Raw genomic sequence first — 27,785 nt, forward strand, 5'->3', positions numbered from 1 at the left:
GGAAGTCAGAATGGATGAATCAGCACAAACTCAAAAAACAGACAGAAAACCAGATTGTATGATGAAACTTGTAATAATGGCTTAAATTAATGATATCTAATGTATTGACCTCACACCTTGGATCTCTGCTCAATTATATATCTTTACGTAGTCTGATTCTGGTTTTAATGGCTGGCTGAAATGCTGTAATAATACATTCTATTCTATTCTGACATTCTGGCCAATGTGACTAAGGAAATAGTACTTACTGCCTTACTTATTTCAATACTCTACATACTAGCTCGGTCTCAGTTCGAAAGCAGACAATATATCAAGAGCTTAATATTAAGGATATATCTTAATTTTATTTCCACATATAACATAGAAATAGATATGAAGGAAATTCTTGTCATTACTTGTTTATATTTAACTTCACACCATTAAGTGGTAGCAGGTGAATTAATTCCTTAACTACTTACTTTCTAGATGGCTCCAATATTCGATAATCAATTTAACAGAACTTTCAAAAGCAGTAATGAATCTATGAGAAACCAGGTTAGGATAAGGTTATATGTCATATTTTTGTTGTGATCGTAAAACTTGATTATCCTATATGTATTCCTATACTACAACCAGCAGAGGTGTATCTAGGGAAAATGTAGCCCAAGGCAAAATCTGAGTTTATCCCCCCCTGGTATAGGGGGCTGCCCTCCCCCACCACAACCAAACAACGGGTTTTTTGCATGGGGGTGGCTCGGTGGAGATCCTCCAAGGCTGCCCGGACATTACCACCGGCTTCCCTCCTACCTAAAAGCACTGACTGCCAGCTGCTTCCCCTTTGGGGCCTTGGGCAGTCAACAGCTTGCCCAGCCACAACTCTGGAGCTGCCCTCTCTGACTCCCTTGGGTGGGGGGACTCAGAAGGGCTGCTCAGCTACACATGCCTCCCTTTCTCTGGGCCTGCCTGCTTGGGTGAGGGCTGGGGTGGAGATGTGGACATCTATGCTGCACTACTGCATTGGAGCAACCAGCAAACAGGTGGTTGCTCGCTGGCCTGGAGCTGCCCAGGCTGGCCAGTCCCTTTTCCCAGTGGGTGGCAACTGGCCCTGCACTGACTAAATCTTAGCTGATTAATTACAAAAACCTCGCACCAACCCCACCAACCCAACCTTCTTTGTCTGAAGATGACACCAACCGCACGAACCCCAACCTTCCCCCTCAAGAAGAATTTCTTGGAAGCAACTTCTCACATGATGCCCGCCTAAGGTTGCCAGATTGCATGTGGGACTTGGAGATATCCTGACATTACAAGTGATCTCCAGGTTGCAGATACTGGTTCCCTTGAAGCAAATGGTGGCTATGGAGGGTGGACATCATGGGGTTATAACCTGGACAAGCCCCTGCTTTCTCCAACTTCTATCTTCAAATCTCCAACTTCTATCCTCAAATTTCCCATCCTAGACTTGCCAACCCTGCCTGCCATCTGCCACTTTTTTGCATTTGTATGAACAATAATTTCATTTTAAAAATACTTTCCAATGAGTTCAGGGCAGCTTCTGAAGCATCCAAAACGTTCTTAATGATAATTCAAACTAATGAATTATTCAGCAATGCAATGCTATTTTTATGGTTTCTTACAGCGCCATGTTGGGCATGTCTGCCCAGTTGGAGGTACATTCATTGGTTGAATCCCCACTACCATCTTAGCCAGGTTTCAGAACACAAACTAACCAGGTTTGAGGGACGACCTCCCCATTGCTTGTGTGGCAGATTCTGTTTCTGGCACTCATTCTCTCTGTTAATCCGCGTTCTGGCAGGACCTGATTGCAAGTGGCATAGACCCCATTAACACGCTTCAGAGCTGCTCCGAGGGGAGGGATGAGGGTTGAAACCCTGACTCGTTTCCTGCCCTGGAGTGTGATGCAGAATTCGGGCAACCAATCAGCGCTGCGATGCGTGCGCAGCTTTCCTTGGTTTCATTTCCGCTTTTGCAATCAGTCAGCAGAAGGGGATGCAAACGTTAAACAGTCAAACGTGTAACTTTGAATTGTTAATTGTTTACACAGCAAGCAAACTGTTTGCACAGTTAAACAGTCAAACGTTAAACTTTTATATGATGGTTTTTTTTATCACGCCCCTACAATGTACATTTCCACAGTGGGAAAAGGTCCCACCCCATCAAGGCATGCCAGCCAATCAGGGGAGACCGGTGAAGCGAGCTCCCCTGATAGTGGGGATTGCGAAGAGTTCTGCAACCAGGTGTGAGTGCTGTTTGCTCGCTGCAGTGGGGAGGGAGAAACTCTGATGAAAAGGACAGGGTTTCACAACGAACAGGTTTGGATCTGCGTGCAAATTTCAAGTGGGGATTCGACCATTGATGCTTTCATTCAGATAAGTGTATGTAGGATCTCACCCTTAATCTGTTTTCAGTCCCAGCCATCTGAGATAGCTAGAAATCTCCTTTTTATGAAAAATAGGGAATTAATTAAAATGGGAATCAGATCTGATGAAAGAAACTGATGCCAACAGGGTTCCCACCAGATTCCCACCAGAAAGGAAACTTTGATCAACTCTCCACACCTCTACTTCACAGCTCAGCTCTCCCCTCTTTTATCATTTTAATTGCCCTTCCCTCCTAAAAACCCATATCTTCAGCATAGGTTTACCAATTCTAGGCCGGGAAATGCCTAGAAATTAGAGGGTGGGTGTTTGGGGAGAGCAGAGTTTTGGGAAGGAAGGGGCTGCACTAGAGTTGCCAGGTCAGGGTGGGGAAATAGCAGGAGATTTGGGGACGGGGGTTAGGCTTGGTGAGGGCAGGGTTTAGAGAAAGGTACCATACCTAAAGTCCACCCTCCAAAGCAGTCATCTTCTCCAGCGGGCTCCAAGTGAAGGTTGGTAACCCTAGACCTTAGCAAGATACACTGCCTCAGTCTATCTTCCACAGCTGCCATTTTCTAGTGGAGAACACATGGATTCCTGTAGTCTGGAGATTAGTCATAATTCCAGGAGGTTGGCAACCCAACTGCAGCCCTCTTTGGGGCCCACGGGCTCAACCCTTCCAATGCAAAGATATTCCCCAGGCCCTATCCACACCCTTTCTGTTCCCAACCCCACTTTTCTCTCCACCTGCCTGTTTCCTTTCAAATGACCAACCTCGATTGCAAAACCGGGCCGCTGTCCACTCCCCTCACCCTCAGGAATAATCCTTTCCAGCCAGTTTGCTTCGGCTATATTTGCCCTGGAACTTCAGAAATTCTTCTTCTTCTTAAGGAAGTCTTGTAATAGGTTTTTTCCCCTTTGCCAAGATTTTTCACTGGAATGCCCTGCCTTCCAAAAGGATGCTCCTGACCCAGGCTTTGCTTATCTTGTGAAGACTGAAGGGGGGGGGGGTATGTGTCATTTTTTTCAGCACCTGAGGAATCCCCTTCCAAAATACCTCCACTCTTGCAATCTGTCAACTTCCCACCCACCCTGCATCCTCCACTAAATCTTCCATGCTTGTGATAAAAATTAGTTGGAGAGGGATGATTCCAGCTTCGGGAGAATTGCACTCTGTACATGCCCAGGTGCACCCTCTACTGGCATAACAAATAAAAAAGGGCTCCTTTTTTTTAAAGGAATGCACCTTAAAGGAAAAGGAGTGGGTCAGGGGGGTATTGGGGAAAGGGAAGTGAGTCCTGAAGTGTGCAAAGGTGCAGCCGGAGGGTGACGGGTTGCGATGAGCTCAGAGGGGCCTGGACCAGCCTGATGCAAGGAAGAGGACACCTCCTCTCTAATGCCCCCCAGCCACCCCTACTTAGCAACTTAGATTCAGAAGCTTCCTCGCCAGAGATCAAACAAACCAGAGCTCCTTTGCCCCGGACTCCAAAGCCGATGCTGGCAGCTGCACCTCTGGCTGCTTTTGCCCTGCAGGTGAGGAAGGGGCTGGCTGGGGGTCGCAGGTTGAGGGGTGATTTTTTTGGGACGGAGTTCTCCTGCTTTGCTCAGGGGGTCTAAACTACAGCCAACCCCTAAGTCTCAGTCAGGACTGGGCTCAGCTTCAGGAAGTTGCTCTGCAACAGTGTGAAGTTGCCTTGAGCATGTGCAGCATGCATTTTCTTCAGTGTCTTCGTAGAAGCCTCAGCCGTAGCTCCCTGCCACCTCAACCTACCTGCCTCCGGCTGGCCAGGAACACAGCAAGGCTACCTTCTTGCCGGGTTTCCCACACTCCTGCACCACCATGGGAGAGTGCATGTGCTTGAGGGCAACCCAGCAACAGCCCCGCAACCGCTGCCACTCCTCGCACGCAGAGGGGTGCGTGGGGTGATTTTATGCCCTCCCCACATGACTAAATGACCTCCGTCTGAGGACATTTGACTCCATATGTCCCCTTGGGCGGTATGCCACTGACAACAATTTAGGATCAGGCAGTAGCAATAATTAGATAATATGGTTGTTATCACAGGTCAAGCAATGCCTACAGAGCATTCAAGCTGACTAATATCACCCCCTCAGGCACACTTCTGTTTAGATATTCATCTGATCACAGATGTCCTTCTGTGTCCTAAATAAACTGAATAGGCCTGAATCATGGCAAATACCTGGGTGTAGCCATTCATATCAGGCGCAAGTGATTCTTGATGCTGCCATATCTTCCCAAAAGTAACATGCAGATTATATCCATGCTGCATCCAACATGAAGCATTTAAAAATTAGATTGGAAAGCTTTGGAATCTTTCCAGTTTCCTTATCTTATGTTCCTTTAACATCAGTTAACCCTTTCCTTCATCATTGGAAGCCATTTTTAGAGAAACTTTTGCAGGAACAAACTTAACTGTTAACTTCTACTTCAGATACATGACTCTCATTTTGCAGTAGCAATGTGTGGCGATGCTGGAAAATGTGTCACTTAGGAAAATGAAATGGAGCCAGGAACAAAAGTTTGTTTATTTTATTCAGTTTAATTTTATCCAATTTAATAGTTCTGTGACACTATGTAAAAGGCACATCCTCGACTACTTGCATGGGTGTTAACAATGTCAACATGGCCCAAGGGTCAGGCAATGATCTCCAAACAGCAGCCACCTCTTACTTAAACATTTATTTTAAAACTGTCTGCTGTCCCACCGTACTAATCCAGCCATCTGAACTCGAGCATGACTGCTGGCTTCTATATTTTCAAATGGAAATAGCCATTTTCCACTTATTCAGCTAGAGAGCTAATGGCAAGTTGATAACCAGTTCTACTGAATGCCACCTAATCTAATCCAGTCTGTACTATACTCTGCACAAGTTGTAGATAAGAGTCCTTAATATCATGGCCTCAAACATCTTTTCTCCTCACAAACCTCCCCTTTTTTCTTTTCTTTTTTGCTTTTTTAACGTCAAATCTAATTAATAATTAGAGAACTCAAGAGCTCACTGGTCCTACTGAAATAATCTGTTCTGAGATTTTCCTGTGGCCTCACAAAGCTACTTAGAATCTCTTCTAATAACAACTTAGTTTATGTATTGTTGAATACATAACTACATGTATTGTTGAATACGTTGTTTCACAGCCGGATTCAGTGGTGGGATTCAGCAGGTTTGTACCACTTCGGCAGAACCGGTTGTTAAAATTAAACAACCAGTTGTTAAATTATTTGAATCCCACCACCGGAACCAGTTGTTAAATTATTTGAATCCCACCATTGGCCGGATTCACACGTGTAACAGACTTCCCTCTGTCATACACCTCTGAAGATGCCAGCCACAGATGCAGGCAAAACATTAGGAGCAAGATCTACCAGACCACGGCCACACAGTCCAGAAAAACCACAACAACCAGTTAGTTTATGTACCTGGTACTGTTTGTTTCATTGGAAAATTTAGTTTGAAAAGCTCACAAGTTCCTATTTATAGGAAGCAGCAGTGGCGTAGGAGCAGCCGTGGCGTAGGAGGTTAAGAGCTCATGTATCTAATCTGGAGGAACCGGGTTTGATTCCCAGCTCTGCCGCCTGAGCTGTGGAGTCTTATCTGGGGAATTCAGATTAGCCTGTGCACTCCCACACATGCCAGCTGGGTGACCTTGGGCTAGTCACAGCTTCTCGGAGCTCTCTCAGCCCCACCCACTTCACAGGGTGTTTGTTGTGAGGGAGGAAGGGCAAGGAGATTGTAAGCCCCTTTGAGTCTCCTGCAGGAGAGAAAGGGGGGATATAAATCCAAACTCCTCCTCCTCCTCCTCCTCCTCCTCCTTCTTCTTCTATAAAACTTTTAAAAGCAAGTAGCTATTTGACTCACCTTAAGTACACAACTCATGTTGAAACCAATAGAATAAATGTTCTGAACTTTGTTCCAATGAAGTTTGGAGGTCAAGAATACAAGTAACTCAATAAGCAGGGGCTCCTATTCAACAATATCAGATTTTGCCAAAGAGATCGTATTTCCAATCACCTCAATGGTATGTTGGGGGTGATGGTGTGTGTGTGACTTTTACAAAATAAGTCATGTTTCACTTTTTTAGTTTGATACTCCTTGGCAATCACCCATCTGGAAGTGCATTAAGAACAAACTATCATGTGATGATCAGAGTTCTCATTTAGTTACTGGATTTCACGTGAAAGCTATACTGTGCATCCCGTGCACAGAAATGATGACTTTTTTCTAGCCCTCTGGGCAGACAGAAGCTTTGAGCTTTTTTGTTTGCATGGTTTCACCTTGGCACTCTTTTATAAAAATACTAGCGGGGCCCAGCCACGCGTTGCTGTGGCAATTGTCCTTCTCATCACAGTCCGCAACCCACACAGATGTCCATGCAGGTCCAATGATCTGCAGCATAGCCTTTTGGGGTGGTCAAATGGAATCCCTCTTTCCCTTTTCAGTTCACATTGTTATATGGTGGTGTCTTGTTTTTTTAGTATAAGGTAACCCTTTCCATTCCACAACGGAACTATCCAGAGTGCAAATCCCGCTGTCCATGAGGCTGGTTGACATGCACAGTCCTGGCTTGGGTAAGGCAGAACCGGGGCAAGGAGGCTATCCAGTCAGGCAGCAGAGGCAGGGTAGTGAGGCGCTCAGATTGAGGCCAGCTCCCTGGGTTCTTAAAGGGCCATGTGCAAAAGAAGCGGAGCCGGTAGTGTTGGTTTGCCCCCACCCCGCGGATTTTCTTAGAAGAAAAAGGCAAACTCCAGCTCGCTTTTAGTAAAAGAGAGCTGTCGCAAAAATGGGTGAGGAAGTGGGTAAGTGGTGGTTGGATGTGAGGGAGGGCAGAGTTAGATGTGTGAGGATGAGCTAGATGTGTATGAGAGTATGTGTTTTTGTGATAGCAGTGGGTGAGGCACAGAGAGTGAAAGTTACCTGCGTGTGAGGGGGGGGGGCATCACCTGACATCTCACACGGCAAAGTGTGTATGTGTTTCACTTCCACTAGTATTACCTAACAGTATTACCTATTTACTGTTTTCACTGCTCATCTCTGGCCATCTGCGCGAACAGTGTAAGGGCATACCAACCCCTCAGGCCACAGACATGCTGCACGAACATTCTAAGGGTGACAGTTAAACACAGCCAGCTTCATGGCCTGGTGCGCCAGGAAAAAGACGTTTTACCTGGCTCAGGTATGGACTTTTGGTGATTTGAAGGTCCGATTACCTGCCCGCAACAGGGAGGAACGTCATGTGAATATTTGGGGGTGATCTGTCCAACCGTTTTCCAAAAGACCTATTTTATAACTGTAGGTGTTTTTACAAAATTTAGCAACTGTTATTGACTCAGGGAGTGGTAAAAATTCCTACCAAATGGTAAATGACTGGATTTTACCAAACTTTGAATTTTCAAATTAGACTGTCTTCCAACACCTGCACCCATGCAGATTTTAGATTCTGCCCTGTTTGCTGCCATATGCCACAGATATAATTCTTTCCTCATATTGATAAACACGATTTCATATCTGCCAAGAAATTCATCAACATAATGCTAGTACAGCAATTTAAAGTTTTTGAAAAATGAATTCATAGATTCCAGGCTGTTTACCTAATATGCATAGACTAATTTAGGCTGTATTCATAAAGGTCTGGTATATTTTCTGTGTGCTTTTTAAAAGGGTTGGATCTAGGCCCTTTCTTGCCCAAGCAAGGGGCACATCTGATCCCATCAGTGAGGGGCAAGGGGCTTTCCTACAATTGCTATGAATCATTCCTTCCAGCTGCATCTCCCCACCCCACCCAAACACATCCCACAGTTCCTTACTTTCACAAAAATCTTTTTGGGGATGAAAGGTACTGCAACAGAAATGGAGCCACAAAATAGCTCATGGTACATTAAAGTGTGCCCACCCTAACCTGACAACTGCAATGTTACCTTTGTGTAAGCAGCTTCCCTTAACTATATATGTAAGACCAAATCTCTGCAACATACAGATCAAGAACATATTAATTCACTAACACTACCTGGTGAGGGGTCCTTTTTTTCCAACTTGTTTCCTCTTCCTAGAGGTGGTAGTCTAGCAAAACAACAATATAAGTTACATGTATGCTATAGATAGCAAAGTGAATCCTCAAGGCCCTTGCAGCTGTTGTTTACCACTGTGCTGCATATTCTGGTCTTCCATGTGTATCTCTGGGGACACAAAATTCTTCACAACAAGCAAGGAACAGAATTTATTATGTAACTGGTGAGAGGCGGTAGTGGAGGATATGAGTAGGAAGTGCAACTAAACAATCCAGTTCCTAAGATTCTTGCAAGACAACAGCACTTCTTTTCTGCTTCCCATTCCAGGTTCCCAGAAGGATTGAAGTTAAAATATGACCAAAGTACACTAGAGAAATGAAAATGTGCACAAGCCTTCATTGAAACACTTACCAACAAGGCCAAAAAAATCAAAACCAAAACCCAATCTGTACCAAAGAAAGGGTAGAGGACAAATTGGAACAGAGATTGCAAACAGACTATATAAGAGGGTATTCCAGGGGCAAATGAAATGGATATGCAGATAAATACAGCCATATGTTCTAAAGAATGAAGCACCCTGAAAAAACCTAACTTTGATTGCAGCCTCTGGGAAATGTCTATCTACCATAAAGGGACAGAGAAAAAGGACGCTTCATGTAAATGTACATTTCTTAAGACTGGCCCAGGATGTTTGCAGCACATGTAATCAAAAAACAAAAAAAGGGTTCCTAGCATCCTCTGTGATGTATTTCCTATGTGAGATGCTGCTTCATCAGTACTCCTAAACTACAGTCAACCGAAATGATTGTTTGGATTGCTTGTGTTAGCTGGGGTCACCCTGTGAAGGTGGCAGCTTCCTTAAATCCTGAAGCTTAATAATTGAATTTAAAATCAAAGAAAAGGATGAGCTGAGAGCTGTTCTCTGCTATTAATAATGTTACAATGAGCAGATCCCTGTAGTGAAGCAGCACCTTGTGCACATTGCTGATGGGGATCTGTAATGTTCACCCAAGCCCTATTGAAAGGGATTTGGCGGGCCTTGGAGCAGCTGCTCCATGGGTTCTGCCTGGATTTTTAGGGCTGGGTGGCAGTGGCGTAACTAGGCAAACTGGAGCCCTGGGCAAAACCTGAGTTTAATGCCCCCCCAAGCATGTGCCCGGTGTAATGTGCACCCCCGGTCCCCTTGTAGCTACGCCCAGTAGCATATCTAAGCAAACTGGAGTTTAGAGCCCCCCATGGGCAGCCACCCTCCCCCACCGTGACCAAGCAATGATTTTTTACACCAGGTTGTTTCAAAGTCACTATCACATTATAGAACATGCCCCAACTCACAAATCTGAACACAGCAATAGGCCATGCCACATAGCAGAAATAATTTTTTTGGAAACATTTTCAAAATGTTTTATTACTGCTATGAAAATATTTTATGGTGTTGTATCCAGTCCCCCAATTGGGGGAAACAGTGTCACTTTCAATGTTATTTAAACTGATTCTCCCTTTAAGGTGGATTTAACAAACAGCATCATTTTCAATGGTGTTTAAACTAGGGAGCCCAGATTCTCCTTTTAAATCCACCTTAAAGGGAGAACCTGGGGTTCCCAGTTTAAACAACATTGAAAGTAATGCTATTTTGGAGTTGATTCTCCCCCACCCTGAAACAGCATCACTTTCAATGTTTAAACTGGGGACCTCAGATTCTCCCTTTAAATCCATGTTGAAGGGGGGGAATTTAAAAGGAAAATCTGGGGAAATTTAAGGGGTGCCTGCTGTCAGGGGTGCAATTGTTAAGCTAGCAGCACCAAACTTTCAGGGCATCTTTAGGAGACTCTCCTGATGATACCACCCAGGTTTGGTGAAGTTTGGTTCTGGGGGTCCAAAGTTATGGACCCTCAAAGGTGTAGTCCCCATCTCCTATTAGCTCCCATTGGAAAAAATGGGGGATGGGGCACCCCCTTTGGGAGTCCATAACTTTGGACTCCCTGAACCAAACCTCACCAAACCTGGTTGATAGCATCAGGAGAGTCTCTCAAAACATCCCTGAAATTTTGGTGCTGCTAGTCTAAAAACTGCACCCCCTGCAGGCCAAAAACAGAAAACCCACTAAAATACCAAAAAAAAACCCACAAACAAACCCTGCATTTTTGGTGCCCACCACAAGGGGATGCCCTGGGCAACTGCCCACTTTGCCCAATGGGCATTATGCCCCTGTTGGGTGGGGAGGCGGGAGGGGTTTGCCCAGCCATGGAGCAGCTTTTCTCTCAGCCTGGTATGGGGTTTTGGGCTTGGGTGGGGAGGTGGGAGGAGTTTGCTGGGTCACAGAGTGGCTGCTTTGTGGCCCCAGTCTGGGCCTTGGGTGTTGGATGGGAGGTGGGAATGCTTTGCTAGGCCCACAATGTAGGTGGTCTGCGGGCCCAGGCTGGTGTTGGGGGTGAGGGGAAGTGGGAGTGCTTCTGAGGGCCCTCAGAGCAGTGATACCAAGATGCCACTGCTCTGCAGGCAGGGGGGAATTGAATGTGAGAACTTTCTGAGTCCTGCTCCTCCATTGGTGGAGGGTTTGTTGTTAGGACATTCGATTCCTTAGGATTCATATAGGGTTTAAAAGTACATAAAGCTTTCCCCCCCTGTCTGGATAAGATTGCCTTGGCTATAGCATAGAGAGGGAAATTAAAATAAATAAAATTCTCAGAAATGCTAAGTAGTGGCTAATTACTGCTTAGGCTCTCACAGAACACAAGCCCTTTCAGAAATGCACATGTATGTGTATCACTCAAAACCTCCAGATTTGGCAAGACTGGATGTAATCATTATTAAGTATTTCATATCAGTAGGAGAATAGTATTATTTTGTTACTTTTGAGATTTCATCACTTCCCTTGTACCTCAAATAAGAACTCTTGTAGAAATCTAGCTCCTAGTCCTGGTTGGCCCCATTTTATGAACTTAAAAAAATCATAAGGGATCACATGTTGGCTAGACTTTAATGGACAAGCTATCAGGAGTTGGCAGAGCAGGTCTTCCCCAAGCAGACTCCTGTTTCTCCCAAACTGCACCACAGAACATGGTGATACAATGATGGGGAGTGTGTGTGTGTGTGTGTGTATCAATTAGAATCACCTTCTTCTGCCTCTATTGTTAATGGCATCCAAGCATCTCAAATTGCTTTACTGCACATAAGCTTATATTTTAAATTGTGATCAAACCATTTCAGATCCCAGACTTCAAGGAGTAAATAAGTTCCAGCTCAACAAGGCACCTGAATCTGGAGATCAAGTCAGTGTTCAATTAAAATCTTTAATCCTTAAAGGAAGGGAAAGTGAGAGGAGCAAGGAATATGCTTAAACACAGCAGCAAACTGTGTTCGTGTCCTATTAGAATTCAGTTGCAGCTTGTCATGATGTCTGAATGCAGTTCATCTGTCTTCTGTGCATTATATTGGCTTAATATGAACCATATTGGATTATCAAGAATTCTTTGGCAGTCCTCCTTGCTAGCCACATAAATAAGGCTTTTGTGGATTTTACAGCATTATTTAAACTAAGGAAAAGAATGCAAAGAATGTAAAGAGGATTCAACTAGGACAAAGGTAAAAATGGCTGAAGTTCATCCAGTGAGAGCAGGGACTAATGATTAGGTAAATATTATATTGTACTTCACTGTTAGGCATTGCCAGTTTTTAAAAAAGGAATCTAATAATCTGCAATGTTCTCATTTGGATGCTATATTAAGAATCAAGTCAACCAAAGGTGGAAAACACCCATTATTATCTTGCTGCTTAAGAATGCAGTGACAAAACTAGACTTTGGCTCGTGTGGGTGCCAAATGTGTGGAAGAAATAAGCTTCATGTAGGCAGTAGGCCAGGTAGAAGGTGTGATAGTTATTCTCGGCATGAATGAGGATTCCTAAAAATCCACCTCAGCACTTCAAACTCTCTGAAGTGACCTCTTGTTGCTCATAAACAGCCAAAATATTTGAATGATTGCACACATATACTAAGAAGTGCTGGCTGCTGCAGTGACTTGGGCAGATCCTAAAGGACGCTGGAATTAAAAATGAAAAGACAACTTGCCTGGATATCATGCATATAATCTCACAAAACAGCTGATAATGTCATCATGCATACATGAAGCTGTCCATGGAGAACGCTCAAGCATACAGTTTTCCCCATCTGTTTTGATTTTTGTGGCAAGTAACCTTGCTTGTTTAATATTCCTAATTTGTACCATCTCTACGGCAGAAATTATCCTTAATGTTCTCTGTCAACACTCTTTTAAGGCAGCCCTTATTTTGTTCCTCACTTTCCACCTCATTTTTGTTTTCAACCTTGCTATTATCTTACCCTTACAAATGCTTAACTTTTGTGGTCTTTCACTTTTCTGTCTCTTACTTTGTGGAGTAACAACTCACACAGCTCTTTCAGATAATTATCCTCAGGAATTGCTGCATGCAAAAAATGGATTTCTGCATGGCTGATCCAAGGGCTTTTCACACCCTAGACAGACTGGCCCAGCCCCCCACTCCCAGAGGATAACCAGCTGGGCAGGTTGACCCCAGGGGGTGCTGTTCTTCAGCAGCTCATATCACTTCCCATTTTGGATACAATTCCTCCCACTTTCTCCGGCTACGTCGGCTTCAGCAGTCAAGGGAGCAGTGAGCCACAGGAACACCCTGGGGCTGTCTGCTTTTGGTGCCCCTGGTGCTACTCCATCCTCTGACATCCTAGGCAGTCACCTAGGCCAATTAGTGGTTGGCCACTGTGGCCCTCAAAAGACTCATTTTATGATGGGCTTAAGGTTTGCAAGTTTTGCCCTATGAACACTAAAATCTCTGTTGGCATGTAATTTTTTCCTGGTTTTGTGAGTATGTACCATGTGAGGAAAAACATAACCAACCACCTTTCTCTAGGATATTGATAGAAATATGTTACCTGTGGCTGTTTCAGTAATGATAAGGATGAACTAACCAGCTTCTGTTGAATTTGTCTCTTTCAGCCATATTAGGATGTGTATTCATTTAACATAAAATTAAACAGAAACTTAACTTTACCAGTCAGACCTGCAGGTGCAAATCAACAACAAATGCAGCAATAAATAAAATCTACATAGGCATATGCAAATATGTCTCATTTCCCTGCGAGGGGGACAAAATATATACCCCACCATACAGTCACCCCATTCTGTGAATAGGAAACACATTTCACTGAATGTGACATACCTCTGAAGATGCCAGCCATAGATGCTGGGGAAATGCCAGGAACAAAAACTAGCAGACCATGGCCAGGCAGAGAATAAAACTGCTGCTATCATACTGCCCTTATACAAATCTATGGTGAGACCATACTCGGAATACTGTGTACTGTTCTTGTCACTACACTTAAAAAAGATATTGCAGAGTTTAAGAAGGTGCAGAAAAAAGCAACCAAAATGATCAGGGCGCTAGAGCAACTGCTCTGTGAGGAGTGGTAAAAAACTGTTCAGCTTCGGAAAAACCGTTTAGGGCTGTTTGATTCGGAAAAAAGCAGGTAAGGCGAGACATGATAGAGGACTATGACATTATGCATGGTGTGGAGAGAGTGGGCCGGGAGAATCTTTTCTCCCTCTCTCATAATACTAGAACACAGAATCATTTGCTGAAGCTGAATGGGGGGAAATTCAACATGGACAAAGGAAGTATTTCCTTATACAACACACAGCTAAATCGTGGAACTCCCTGCCCCAGTGTGTGGTGATGGCCACCAACTTGGGAAGCTTTAACAGGGAAGTGGGCATGTTCATGGAAGACAAAACGATTCCTGGCTACTAGTCAAAATGACTACTCTCCAGTATGCATTCTCTCTAGTATCAGAGGAGCAGGCCTATCATATTAGGTGCTGTGGAACACAGACAGGATGCTGCTTTGCAGTCGTCTTTTTCCCTAAAAGTGCCTGGCTGGTCACTGTGTGAACAGACTGCTGGACTTGATGGGCCTTGATCTGATCCAGCAAGGTTTTTCTTAGGTTCTTAAAATATTTGCTGGTATTCTGTTAAAAAAAGGGATTTTTCTTAAGAAGCATCTTTATTACATATTGGTTAGAATACACTAGCCATGTAACATACATAAAATAATTCCAATTGTCTAGTTACATCAATTTATATAACATTTTCAGACAAACATAGAACAAACAATATGTTTATTTTACAAAGTACATATAAAAGTACTTCATATACAAAGCAAATACATGAATGTGCAAACACCATTTTTCACAGGTGGTAGTTTATCTGCGGAAAATGCTAGAAAAATTCTTCATTCCTTTTTCAAAATTCATATTAAAAACAGATACATTTCCTATTCTGTGTACAATGTAGAATCTGTATTAACTATGTACTCAAAAAAAGACAGACAAAATGGTGGTTTTAAAAGAGGTAAACAACTTTAGTAACTGAAAGCCTACAAAATAAGTCAGTTTGGTTAGTTCAATAGTTACAAACAACATGACTAAACACTAGAAAATATTGACTTATATATACAAACTTTAACAAATTAATCTGATAGTTCACATATTAGTATTTGAAAGTTTAAAAAAATTGAAGTTTTAGCTATCTAGAGACCCGACACTCAGTCATCACAAGATGTAGCAAGTCAAACTTGCATTTATTTGGACTGTAAAAAACACAATCCCTCAAAATTTTTAAGATGATGAAAAACAATGTTAGCAAATGTAAAAAAAATCTAAAAACATTCTTCCAGTTCATGTGCAAAAATGTTTTTAAAGTATCAAATAACACATATTAACCCAAATTATGTACATATTCACCATCTGCATTTGCTGTTTATCAAGCAAGCATTTTGCTATAAATATATCAGTCCTTCAAAATGTCTGCTATCAAGGGTTTCAGTGCAAGTGTTTGTTTTGTTTAGTGCATTTATCATTGTGTTATTTCATTTTACAATGTGCAGAACAGCACATAAGTTAATATAAAATTTTTATTCTTCTTAAACTTTTTCTTCTACCTAGATCTGTTTTTGTAAAAAAGTTACTTCTTCATTCAGACAATTTTATTTCCATTGTTGTTCTGCAAAGGGAATTCAAAACAAAAACTAACAGCAACCATGAAAGATATCTCTAGAGATGAAAAGACCCCAAAGCAATTGGCAGAGAAGAAATAATCCTTGAAATGTTTTTGATGTAAAATTTAAGCACCTTTAAACTTCTGTCCCTATTTTATAATTACTGGGTTTCAAACTTATTTGGCTTGTAACTTGAAATACTGTTCTCTAAGTAATGGCTACCAAATTTTTAAATAACCATTTTTTTCCTCAATAATTTCCTTTAGAGGAAAACCAAGTAGTAAATAAAAAATATGGAAAAGGTATTCACCCTGTGATGAAAGAAAAATATCCCAGTGCAATGCTGCCAGTCAGCCAGCTTAATACCATACTGTTTTTCAGGCAAAGTGGTTATTTATTCTGAGTGTTCTCCAACCTGGAGTAAAAGTCACAATACACATTAAATGCTTAAAGATGATATTCTAAGCTTTTATGGCTGAAATATAAGGCTGCTTGATCTGCAAAAGGGTCCCCCACCAACAATCAAATGTTACTTTCTCGCATATTTTGAGAACATTTCCTTCACGTAGCTGGCAGTGCCAGGAGATTCCGTATTATGCATCTGAAATGCAGTTCTGTATTCTGTCCATCCATTGCTGGGCACTGGGTGCATCTTGGGCACAAAAATTATATACACGCTTGCTTGTCTTCAGCTGTAACACAAAAATTAAAGATGTAAAAATGATGTCGCATAATAGTTTAGATGCTTACTTCAGAGAGTGTTGGGGCCAATTCATGCTTCATACAGCCTAGGGATTTATTGTTAATCGCTCTCTAAAGTATTGTTCATCTCTCATATTCCTTTCAATGACAGTTTGTAATGCAGGAAAGTGAAATCCATACATGTCATAGGCATGCATGAAGGAGCCGAAGCCAAACACAAATTCATCTACTACACACTTTAAAGGATTTCTATCTGGCCACTTGAAAGAAGTACATATTAAGGATTGGCAATCCTAAATTCCATGGGTACATCAAATTTTAAAAATTAAAAAGCAAAGGCCTATAAAGCCAATCTAATATGTAAAATTTGGGAAGGTGGGAGCAGAGGACCCATGCACGTACACACACTTAAACCTTGCACTTACAATGAGTGATACAAGAATTTCAGGCTGTTTCCGCATAGGCGGAATACAGCGTCCCAGGGACGCTAAAAACAGCATCCCTGGGGAGGGGTTCACACAGCTGCCGCTGCCGCATTGCAGCAGCGGCGGCCTCGCAACCCCTGAGCAGCACGAAGCCGCTGTTTCCGAACCTCGCTCCCTGAGCGAGGTATTTTGAAAACAGCGGCTCCCAACCGCTGCCGTGTGAACGGCAGCAGCTGGAAGATGCCATCCCCCCCTTCCCGAATGCCTACCTTGTCTCCTGGCTTCTGGCTTGTCGCAGAGGCCAGGGGACACGCCCCCATGGCCTGCGACTCCAGAGCTGTCGCTCCAGGCTATGGGGGCGTGTCCCCTGGCTTCTGCGACAAGCTGGAAGCCAGGAGACGAGGTAGGCGTTTGGCGATGGCACAGCCTGTGCGAAGGCTGTGCTGCCGCCTGCTGCCCTCCCGGGACCATCCATGCAAATGGTCCCGGGAGGGGGGTGCGTCAGCATTGTTTATGCCGATGCACCCCAGCACCGTTGCGGTGCGGAAATGGCCTCAGTGTGCACTTGTGAGTTCAATTCTGAGGAGCAGGATCATAACAAGGGTACCACAAATATGCCTATATTATGTTGGGGGTTGTCTTGTGTAGTCCTATTTTCCTTCTACATATAATTTTCATCTTGGGGAGTTAGGGAAACTTTTGGTAATTTCTCTCTTACACTTTGACATGATTTAAAAATTAATATGTTGAGGGACTTACATAACTCTGAATCTGATAGAAGCGTATTCAAGGATAAAATGTAGTAAGTACATCTTCCCCCTTGCTCTATTCCCCTGCCCCTATTTTCTAATTCTCCTCACTATCACCTCTGTGTATTCTGGTACTTGTAGTTCCAATTTTAAAAGTCCCTTTCCAGGCAGCAGAAAGCCCCACGTCGTCGTGTCTCTGTTTCCACAGAAGTGGTGCGAGAATAACATCAGTGTTTCTGATAGAAAGACTAAAAAGCAGGAGGGCCCTTGTGCGTTAGGGACCAATGGAGGGCAAGGAAGGCAAATAGGAGGCAGGGCTTGAGCTGTCAGTCACTGTTCGGATCTTGGGGGGAGGCGGCAGCAGAAGCGCTCCTGGTTTGTTGTTTTTCTCCTTGTTGAAACTGTGGCGGGACTCACAGGTATCCCCCTCCCCACTGGATCTGAAGCCTTCGGCTCTCCAGAGGGAGAGGAGGAGAAGGAAAGGTGGGGATGAGGCCCGGAGCCTCCTGTGAGGGCTGAAGGGAAGGAAGGAAGGCTCCCCTTGTTGTCCCCCACCCCCGATCCCTTGCCTTTTTGGCCGCTAACCAGCCACGCGGAGCCGCAGTACAAGGACGAAAGAGCCGCATGCGGCTCCAGAGCCACAGGTTGCAGACCCCTGCTCTAGTGCTTTATCAGATTTTTTAAAACTCATGCTTGCTCTGTTGAAGAGCAAGGCCAGAAAAGTAATACATTTCAAAACCAAGTGGCTGTATATGTGTGGAGGGGAGTGGGGATGGAAATTCTTTTGTTTTAGTATGATGCAATCTAAAGTCTGTATTGAAGAAAATAGGTAAGTATATTTACATCAAAGAATGCTTTGTCACTGGCATGCTTTGGAGCACCAATTGTTGGTGATGCTGGAATTACAGTTTCTACTTCTGCAAGGTCAATATGCCCTTTACAGCATGCATCTTCCACAGAATCGTAATATCTTAGCTAGAAAAGAAAAATATTTAACAAGTTATGAAGAGCAACAACAAATATAAAGTTTTAGAAGCTGCCACTTAATTATTATAGCTTTTATTCCCCTTAAGGTTTTTATAAAACCTATTTTTATATAAAGACCTTTTTGCACTGTACATCTTTTCTATTTCTCATAATCACCACTCATTCTTCTGCTGAACCAGTTCTTTGTTATTTAAAAGGTTATGTACATAACACTACAGTATTTACACTATATATTTTCACCTGATGTTTGGTAACATCCAGTACAAACCAGCGAGGTTTCCAGCCTTTTAACAAAGCTCCTCTTTTGTAAAGTGTACCTTCAAATGACCTGGAAGTAAGAGAAATATATAGTATGGATTGAGTGCTGAGTAATATAAAAAGGCTGTTTACATTGGTGACTATTCATATCTTTAGTTATACGCACTTTGCATAGCTGCAAAGATTAGCATTAAATACACATTGAAATTTACTTGTACATTTTCCTAATTGGGGAAAGCAATGGCAAACTACCCCGCAAAAGAGGCTTGCCCATAAAATCACTGCTTGCAGTGGTACCCCAGGGTCAGATACGACTGAAGGGGAAACTTTACCTCCCCCCCACTAATTATTTCATTAAGAACGGAATAATCAATTTTTGCCTTATTGCTATTTCCTCTAGTTAACACAGTAGTCATTTTCTTACTGACCATTGTACGTGTTCTAATCAATTACTCACATAGGGGTGCTGTGTGGTTTCCGGGCTAGCAGCATTCTCTCCATTAGCATGTGAGTAACAATGAAGACCCCTTTCAACACATGTAAATCTAGTTTGCTAATTGCATCCTTAACTTATTAACAGATAATGGTTCTTTCCCCCCACCCTGGATACTCCAACAGGTATATGTACTCCACTTGCTTTCCTACTATCAGATCCTCTGAAGATGCCAGCCACAGATGCAGGCAAAACATCAGGAGAGAATGCTGCTAGAACACGGCCATGCAGCCCGGAAACCACACAGCACTGCAGTGATTCCGGCCGTGAAAGCCTTCGACAATAAATTACTTGCATAGTCAGTAAGTTAGAGGTAATGTGATTCATGAATACAAAATGCCCTATTCATGTACTATATTTGCTGTGATGAGAGTGGTTTGGATTGGGTTACATCCAGCAGTAATTTTCAATGACTAAAGAGAAGTTCTGGGAATGCTGCTCCTAGGAGACAAGGGACCCCCATAAGGGTCAAACTTGAGGTGTGCAGTGGAAGGGGGAATCCATGAAAATCTACCCTTCAATTAGCTGAAATATACTGCTAGAACCAACCCAATGTGTTTGTGTATATGAATGTTTGGTATTATTATTATTATTATTATTATTATTATTATTATTATTATTATTATTATTATTATTATTATTATTATTATTATTATTATTATTATTATTATTATTATTATTATTATTATTATGTTTATAAACCGCCCTCCCCGGAGGGTATCATCTCTATTTCCTCAATCACACTTTAGCTGAAGCCGTGATTTCATACAATAGCATCTCACCAAATGAACAAGGTTATCGATTAAGTTCAAAATGAAAATAAAGCTATCTTTTTATTCGAAAATGTAAGAAGTCAGCAAACATCCATAGGGAAAGGCTCCTCTTGAGTCCTACATTTATCCCAAATACAGCAGAAGAAAAACACAGAAGCCAGACCCTGTTTTACTAGATATAATGTCTCACTAACCTCATCACTTGTCTTATACTTGACAAACTGCAGTTTGAAATATTAGACTACAAAAGTAATATCAGTTCATTTTCTGCCTGAAAGCAATAAATCTATATATATTCAAATTACCTATTTTCATCATTTTTTGCTGTGAATTGATTGTACAGTGTAGTTACTCTTCTTTCCACACCATTGGAGGGTGAAGTGTTGATGTTTTGTTCTTCACCGAATCCACTGTCGGGTAGATGCAGCAAAGACCTCTTCTGATAGGAATGCAGATTGGCAGACATTATTGCTGAAGAGCCAGAAGGTTGTCTCCGATGCTTTAAAGGGTAAGTTAAAATTTTAAGACATTTAGGAGGGGTAGGAAAGGAGCCAAGCAGCCACTTTCTGGCTCTTTCTGCACGGGCCTTGCAAGCGGGGGTGCACCAGCATACTTGAAGCCGGTGCACTCCCCAGGGCCATTCGCATGTTGTTCTTCGCATGGGACCTGCCGCTTTCCCCCACTTTTACCTCCTCTCAGCTGCTGTCATTCAGCAGAGGCCAGGGGACTCGCCTCCATGGCCATGGCGACGCCTCCAGGGACGGAGACCAGGAGGCGTGTCCCTTGGCTTCTGTAGAGTGACGGCAGCCAAGAGGAGGTAAGAGGCAGAAAAAAGTAGTGCGGGGAAAACGCCTCCTTCCACCTTGTGCCATTTGCTTGGCACTGGGTGGAAGGCAGTGTTTTCCAAAAGACTCACTCAATGAGCGAGTCAAGAAAACGCCGGTGTCGGGGTATTCGCTGCCGCTGCCGTGCTCTAGCAGCGGCAGTGGTGCGAACATCTTCCCCATACCGCTGTTTTTACCGGCCGCACAAAATGGCCTGTGCAGAAGGGGCCCATAAACTAGGACTACTTGCTGTTTAAACTAGAATAGCAATGACCATTAAAAACCACTTTTGGCAAAAACACACAGATATACAGACTTCTTAGCAGTGACATATTTGCCTAGGGGACACGAAGTACCCTATGTCCCCGGGCACCCCCTAGTGGAGGGTGCAAAAATTTCAGGTTCGTTTGTGTGTTTTTTCTATTTTTTAGTGTTTTTCAGTTTTCGGCCTGCAGGGGGCGCGGCTTTTAGGCTAGCAGCACCAACATTTCAGGGATTTTTCAGGAGACTCTCCTGAAGTTAGGTGAGGTTTGGTTCAGGGGGTCCAAAGTTATGGACTCCCAAAGGGGGTGCCCCATCCCCCATTGTTTCCAAAGGGAGCTAATAGGAGATGGGGGCTACGCCTTTGAGGGTCCATAACTTTGGACCCCCAGTACCAAACTTCACCAAACCCGGGTGGTATCATCAGGAGAGTCTCCTAAAGATACTCTGAAATTTTGGTACTGCTAGCTTAACAATTGCATGCCTGGCAGCAAGCACCCTCCCAAATTTCCCCAGATTCTCCTTTTAAATCCACCCCCTTCGGCATGGACTTAAAGCTGTGGTTCTCAACCTTCCTAATGCCGGGACCCTTTAATACAGTTCCTCATGTTGTGGTGACCCCCAACCATAAAATTATTTTCATTGCTACTTCATAACTGTAATTTGTCATATAAAATACAATATCAACAATTTTCATATTAATAACAATGCATTTGAGCATAAATTCTACTGAGATCCAGAGAAACTGGCCTCCACTGTACTGTAATATTACAATAATTTCCCAGGGGCCAATACAAGCTTGCAGTTCAGCCTGACTCCATGCCATTCATCCAATGAACCAATGTTTTAGAAATTTTAAAATGATATACTTGCAGCCCAGGCCAGAAACCCCACCTCCCAAGTAAAATGAACTTATCTTCTCTCATGGCCCCATGCTTATGTCCTGACCACAGCTGAATAGAAATATATATGTAAAGTGAATGTTTAACTTTCCACAATAAAATATCATAATTTCCTTAACCATTTCTGCTTTTCAGGCACTCCCAGACAGACACATTTCCCCCAAATAGGGTGATACTCTGCCCAGGAAATTCTGCTGCAGATGGCTAGGAGTGGCAGAGGGTGGCAAGGGGTGTGGGAAATAGCAAGGGGTGGGAGGGCAGGCCTTTGCCGGGTCTCTGCGGGTCCAGCTGGCCTTTGGGGTGGGTGGGTGGGGGATGGAAGGCCTCTGCTGGGCCCTCAATGACCCAGCTGGCCTTTTGGGATGGGTGGGGGGAGAGAGAAGGCCTCTGGCAGGCGCCCAAGGCAAAGAGGAAGACCCAACACAAGACAGATTGACTTCATCAAGAAAACCTTGCACTCTGCCCCCCCCCCTTCCATTTACAAGACGTAAGTGAAGCTGTTAATGACAGGATATTTTGGAGGTGGTTAGTTCATAGGGTTGACATAAACTGGAAGATACTTGACTGTACATAATGCACACAAAGATCACATCAAACTGAATCCTTTCTAGCAGCTAAGAACGACCAAGCTGAAGCTATTGACTTTGGCCATATCATGAAAAGACAAGACTCAGTGGAAAAGATGAGAAAGACAACAATACTAGGAAAAGCAGAAGGCATCAGGAAAAGAAGACCCAGCATGAAATGAATTAATTCTAAAAAGGAAACCAGAATCTCCTTCTCTTCTCTTCTCTTCCCTCCACCTCCTCTCAAAAACAGGGCCAGTGACATGCCTGGTGCACTGGGACCTGGCTAGGCAGGGGCCCCAAGCAGCATCCCCCTTAGCCTTGACCTTTTCCTTGTGCTTGGAGCAGCTGCCCCCCTCCATTTGGCCTTGTTGCAAAGATATGAATAGGAAAGTAACTCATGGAACATGGACTATATTTCAGGCCCAGGAGAAATGCTACTGATGCACTGAGAAAATTGGACAGGGTTTTAGCTATGGACAGTAGAACAAGCAGGAGACCCGCAAGGACTTGTGGGGAACATATAACTTCCCATGCCCTACCATTTCCTCCTGCCTTTTTTGGAAAGCCCCCGTAACTTCTCCCCTTTTCCTGCTTCTTTCTTTTTTTCCTCCCCACCAGCAGACCTATTTTTACATGCCCCCTATTTTCAGCTTTCTTTTCTTCCCTCCCCTGGCAGCCTTTTCCTGGGAAAACTCTGAGCAAGTTGCACGGTACTAGTTACTGGGCTTGGCCCAGTTGCATGGTGGAGAACCTGCAAGGACTGATGGGGAACACTTCAGTTACCCCTCTATCCCTTGGTATTATTTGTTGAAGAGTACCTTCTACCACTTACATTGTTGTGCCCAGTATCTTCTTTAATATTCACTTTGACTTTCTCCCACAATGGCTGCCATCTTTCTGGGTTTTGGTTTAATTTGCTCTCCAATCTTCCGATTTCCTGAAAAATGTAGAGGAGTTTTCCTGAGGTTAAACATTTCTGTTTATATTTGTAGAATACAAAAGCTACAACCACTTATCATGGTGGGGAAAGGATGATGTCTTTTTTTAAAAAAAAAGTTCAGATCCAGTGCTTTTACATAAATGTTACACATTGGCCATATTAACTTCATATTTTTTCCTTAAAAAGGAAAAAAAAGAATTATCAACTGTAATGAAAAATGAAAAGCAAATAACACTGACAGACTTGTATTCAGTAAGTAGATCTAACAGTAAATTGTTCTTGTTGGTACTTTCTCATTGGAGCTGCCAATGCTTAACAACATGGAAAACTAAGGAAAATATTAATTTTATTAAATTGGATTTGTTTACAATTTTCTGTCCCAATCAAGGAGAACCAGTGGATTTTACATCATTTAATTCTTCAATAAAAATAAAAAGAAAGCAAACCATTATCATATTGACTTATGACAAAATATAATCAAGACAAGGTCATGCAAAACATGCTGTCTGTACATCTACTATAATAAAGTGAACCTTCTTAGAACCATTTTTATCTACATGTTTACCATAGCTAGTGAAAGATAAGGCGGGGAGAACATTTTCCTGGTCATGAGCAAGATTCTTATTATTACCCTCTCGGATGGGGTGTTAGATCTATGAAAAATCCAGTCCCAGGATTTGCTATCAACATCAAAACAAACCTCAGCTCCTTTGAAAATTCATTAGGCTACAAAAATGTCAGTGAAGCGGTTATTTGCAATGGATTTGAAATAACCCCTCTTTCCCACAAGCATTATGTATGCCATAAAAATATCACATTCAAGCTATAAATATTTCAAAATAACCTGTAAAAGTTGCAGGGATCAATGTCATTTCTTAAGTATTTCTTTAGAATTGTCAAATACTGAAATATATGTAATCTAAATTGAAGAAATGTTACTCAATATTGCACTTTATTGTAAAATATCCATCCAATACTCTGTGGAGTTACTCCTGTCTAAATCCAACGTAATCAGTGAAGTTACACTGCATAGGACTGAATGATAGGATCTTACTAGGGATATATAATGATGCCCTTTATTGTTTGCTTTTCACCAATATGACATTTAAAAAATAGCACAGAAGTTTAAAATGTGTAAAATTAATGGGAAATATTTTTGCACGGGGAAAAGGGAGGAAAAGTGAAACAAAACAATTTCAAGGCAAATGGAAGGATTGTAAAATTTACTAGCATCCCTAATTTTCCCAACTGATAAAATGACATATTGCATTTATAGCTGGAATAGATTCAAAGACTCAAGACATTTTAATATTAGGATGTTCCCAATTGCTAACCCCTTCAAGGGGAATGTAGACCAAGAACAAGAGAAAGAAGAAGAAGCTGGGGTGCTGTGTGGTGTCTGGGCTGTATGGCCGTGTTCTAGCAGCATTCTCTCCTGACGTTTCGCCTGCATCTGTGGCTGGCATCTTCAGAGGATCTTCAGATGCAGGCAAAACATCAGGAGAGAATGCTGCTAGAACACGGCCATACAGCCCGGAAACCACACAGCACCCCAGTGATTCCGGCCGTGAAAGCCTTCGACAATATAAGAAGAAGAAGCATTTATAGCTGGAATAAGCTGACTGCCCTTCGTGTTCCAATACTGTTTCTGAGGGTTGTAGTGGTGGAAAGTGCTGTCAAGTCACAGCCAACTCATGGTGACCCTGTAGATTTTCAAGGCAAGAGATGGGTAGAGGTGGTGTGTGCCATTGCTTGCCTCTGTATAGCAAACCTGGGCTTCCCTGGTGATCTTCTATCTAAGGACTACACAGGGCCTACCCTGCTTAGCAGCCAAGATCTGATGCAAGCAAGTTAGCCTGGGCCAAACAGGTCAGGGCTTCTGAGGGTTCCCCAGCTATTAAAATGGCTTTTCTGGGGGCACTGGGGTCTGCAACAAAGATCCATTCCACATGGCTCTCCTTATGGCTGTCAGTATTCAAGATACAGTTTAGTAAATGTAGTTCACTAATACTGTGTGCTTTAAAGTGAAGTGTGACAAGTTCCAGGAATACACAGGTTGCCATAGACAACTAACTGGAGCCAGTCAATATTATGTTTCAAAACCACAAGTGTTATTTACTACAAAATTACAGTTCTAATTGCAGAAAGCTTGTATGCAAGAGAAAAGGAATGTCTGAATTTAAGCACGCGAAGCCAAAAGCTTGGACTATTATTATAGGCTAATTTTGAATCCATTTTCCATAGTTGGTACGCATAGCTAAAAATAATTGTAAGCAGAAATTCTTAGGTATGGAAGCATCTCAAAAACTAGCCTAAGGGATATATTTGTTATGAATTTTACCTGTTTTCAAAGAGCAATTAGTTCAGAAAAATAGCTTTCTACTTCTTAATATACTTCCTACTTCTCAACTATTTAAGAAACTAGCAGTAAAGTCCATTTTATGTTCAAGTAAAATGGGTTCTAGAAAGGGAGGAGATGGATGGGGGACAGATGGGCAGGATCACACACACACGCGTGTGCGCACCCAGGGAGAAAAAGAAAAGATCTCAGCACATGGAGGAGAACTGGAGCCTCCCCTTCCCCTTCCCCTTCCCCTTCCCCTTCCCCTTCCCCTTCCCACTCCCCCAGCCCCCTCTCACCTGCCCAGCGGGAGGATGACTCCCTAAGAAGAAGCAACTCTCAAGTCACTGGCCCTCTTCAAGGTAAAAATTGCCCCAGTGTAGCTTTTGGGGGAGGAAAGAGGGTGGGTGGGTGTCTGGGAAAGCTTTTGCTGGGCTGGCAAGCAGGGCGGCTGGTCACTGATGCCCTGCCAAGACCGGCTTGAGTTTTGGGGTGGGGGTGGGAGACGGTGGGCAGGAGATCTAGGAAGATTGGAGAAGCTATGGTGTGGGCCTTTGGGGATTAGGAGAGGACGTGTGGGAAGGCTTGGGGTCCGCTGTAGGCAGTGGTCCAGTCAGCTGATGAGCTGGCTGGCAGTAAGTGTGGGTCTTTGGGGCTTGGGGAGGGCAGGCAGGGGAAGCTTAATCTTTGGGGTGTGTGGGAGATGGTGTGGTAATGGAAAGCAGGGGGGAGGGTGATGGGGCAGTGGGGAGGGAGTTGGCGGGTCTGGTGGCCAGGGTGGCAGGAAGGCGGTCACGGGACTGTTTGGAATATGAGTCCATGACTCACTTTTAACCAGTGGCTGTGCAGGACTCACCACATGTTCCAATCCTTAGGCAATAATGTCTAAGGATATAAGTAGGCAAAAGAGACAGTTGATGCAATGAAGAAGAATTCTGCAAAGAATTCTGGTAAAGAAATTCCCTACTCATTTTGCATGGAGTTTCTTCAATGGAATCAGCCAGTCTTTCAATATTTTCATAGCCAGAATTCAAGATCATGACAATCCCTTTGACTAGTGTGGCTCTTCTCTGCAAATATTTGAACAAATCTTCTCAAACTTCTGCCTGTAATTCAAGAATACTATTTCCAACCAATGTTTGAGAACAATTTATGATTCCTTGGAACATAGCAGGCATGATAACTCATTGCATAGCAGTTCAAATAAAGGTTCTTACAAGGTGCAAAAGGATATCAGAGGTAGAATGTAGAAAGATTCACTAAAACAAGAATAGAGGTATGTTGATGGCATATATCAAATATTAACACTCACATTCAATAGGGTAGTGATGGCATCAGGTTGTACTTTGTTTATGTTATCATAACATGGCCAGACAATTTTTCTTTTACTTTGGGAAGGTGATACATCCACCTGGTCACAGTCATCCAAGGTACTACATTTTGAAGTTACCATGTCCCAGTCATAAGAAGGACCAGTGGCTAAGGTTTCCTCTGTATAGTAATCCCACTTTTTAAGACTGGACATATTCACATTTGGTTTTAATGCCTGTGGAAAAGGAAAAAAACCCTGCAAATTAAAAATGTATGGAGGCTATCCAGTCACTATTCCCTCCCATCTTGCTCCCCAAGGCCTAATGCTTAGGGTATTTTCTTGAATTTAAGGTATCATATATTTTTTTTGGTCATCAAGTCACAGCTGATTTATGGTGACCGCATAAGGTTTCAAGACAAGAGACATTAAAAGGTTGTTTTCCATTGCCTCCCCCTGATATTCCTTGGAGGTCTCCCATCCAAATACTAGCTAGGGTCAAGGCTGAAAGTCTGTGACTGGCCCAAGTTCACCCAGCAAGTTTCCATGGCAGAGTGGGAATTCGAACCTGGGTTTCTCAGATCCTAGTCTAACGCCTTAACCACTGCACCATGCTGGCTCTCTATCATACGCAGCAACTGATAATATGCCTGAATTGATCTGGAATTTTTGCATTGCTGTGCAAGTAGCTTGATGGAAAATGCACAGCCAGGTTAATATTATTTCATTATATCTCACATAGTACAGTAACTCAGTTTTACTTTATATTGACAAAATAGTAATATACTTTGCATATCAGATCTAACCATACAATTCGTATTTTTC

The 27,785-nt window shown here is 43.0% G+C and overlaps 1 protein-coding gene across 4 annotated transcripts in view; it reads right to left on the reverse strand.

The window, feature by feature from the left end:
* Positions 1-14,421: 14,421 nt before the first annotated feature.
* Positions 14,422-27,785, reverse strand: part of SBF2 (SET binding factor 2) — a 271,896-nt gene continuing 258,532 nt past the window's right edge. For all 4 annotated transcript variants that reach the window (XM_048486741.1, XM_048486740.1, XM_048486739.1 and 1 more), the window contains 6 exons: positions 26,964-27,197; positions 23,203-23,307; positions 20,120-20,313; positions 18,531-18,618; positions 18,147-18,278; positions 14,422-16,119 (listed from right to left, as the gene is read on the reverse strand). In XM_048486741.1, coding sequence (XP_048342698.1) covers positions 16,021-16,119; positions 18,147-18,278; positions 18,531-18,618; positions 20,120-20,313; positions 23,203-23,307; positions 26,964-27,197 — 852 coding nt within the window. In that variant the 3' untranslated portion in view covers positions 14,422-16,020. The remainder of the gene's footprint in view (positions 16,120-18,146; positions 18,279-18,530; positions 18,619-20,119; positions 20,314-23,202; positions 23,308-26,963; positions 27,198-27,785) is intronic.

The sequence above is a fragment of the Sphaerodactylus townsendi genome, linkage group LG02 (assembly GCF_021028975.2).
Source record: "Sphaerodactylus townsendi isolate TG3544 linkage group LG02, MPM_Stown_v2.3, whole genome shotgun sequence".
Lineage (NCBI taxonomy): Eukaryota > Metazoa > Chordata > Lepidosauria > Squamata > Sphaerodactylidae > Sphaerodactylus > Sphaerodactylus townsendi.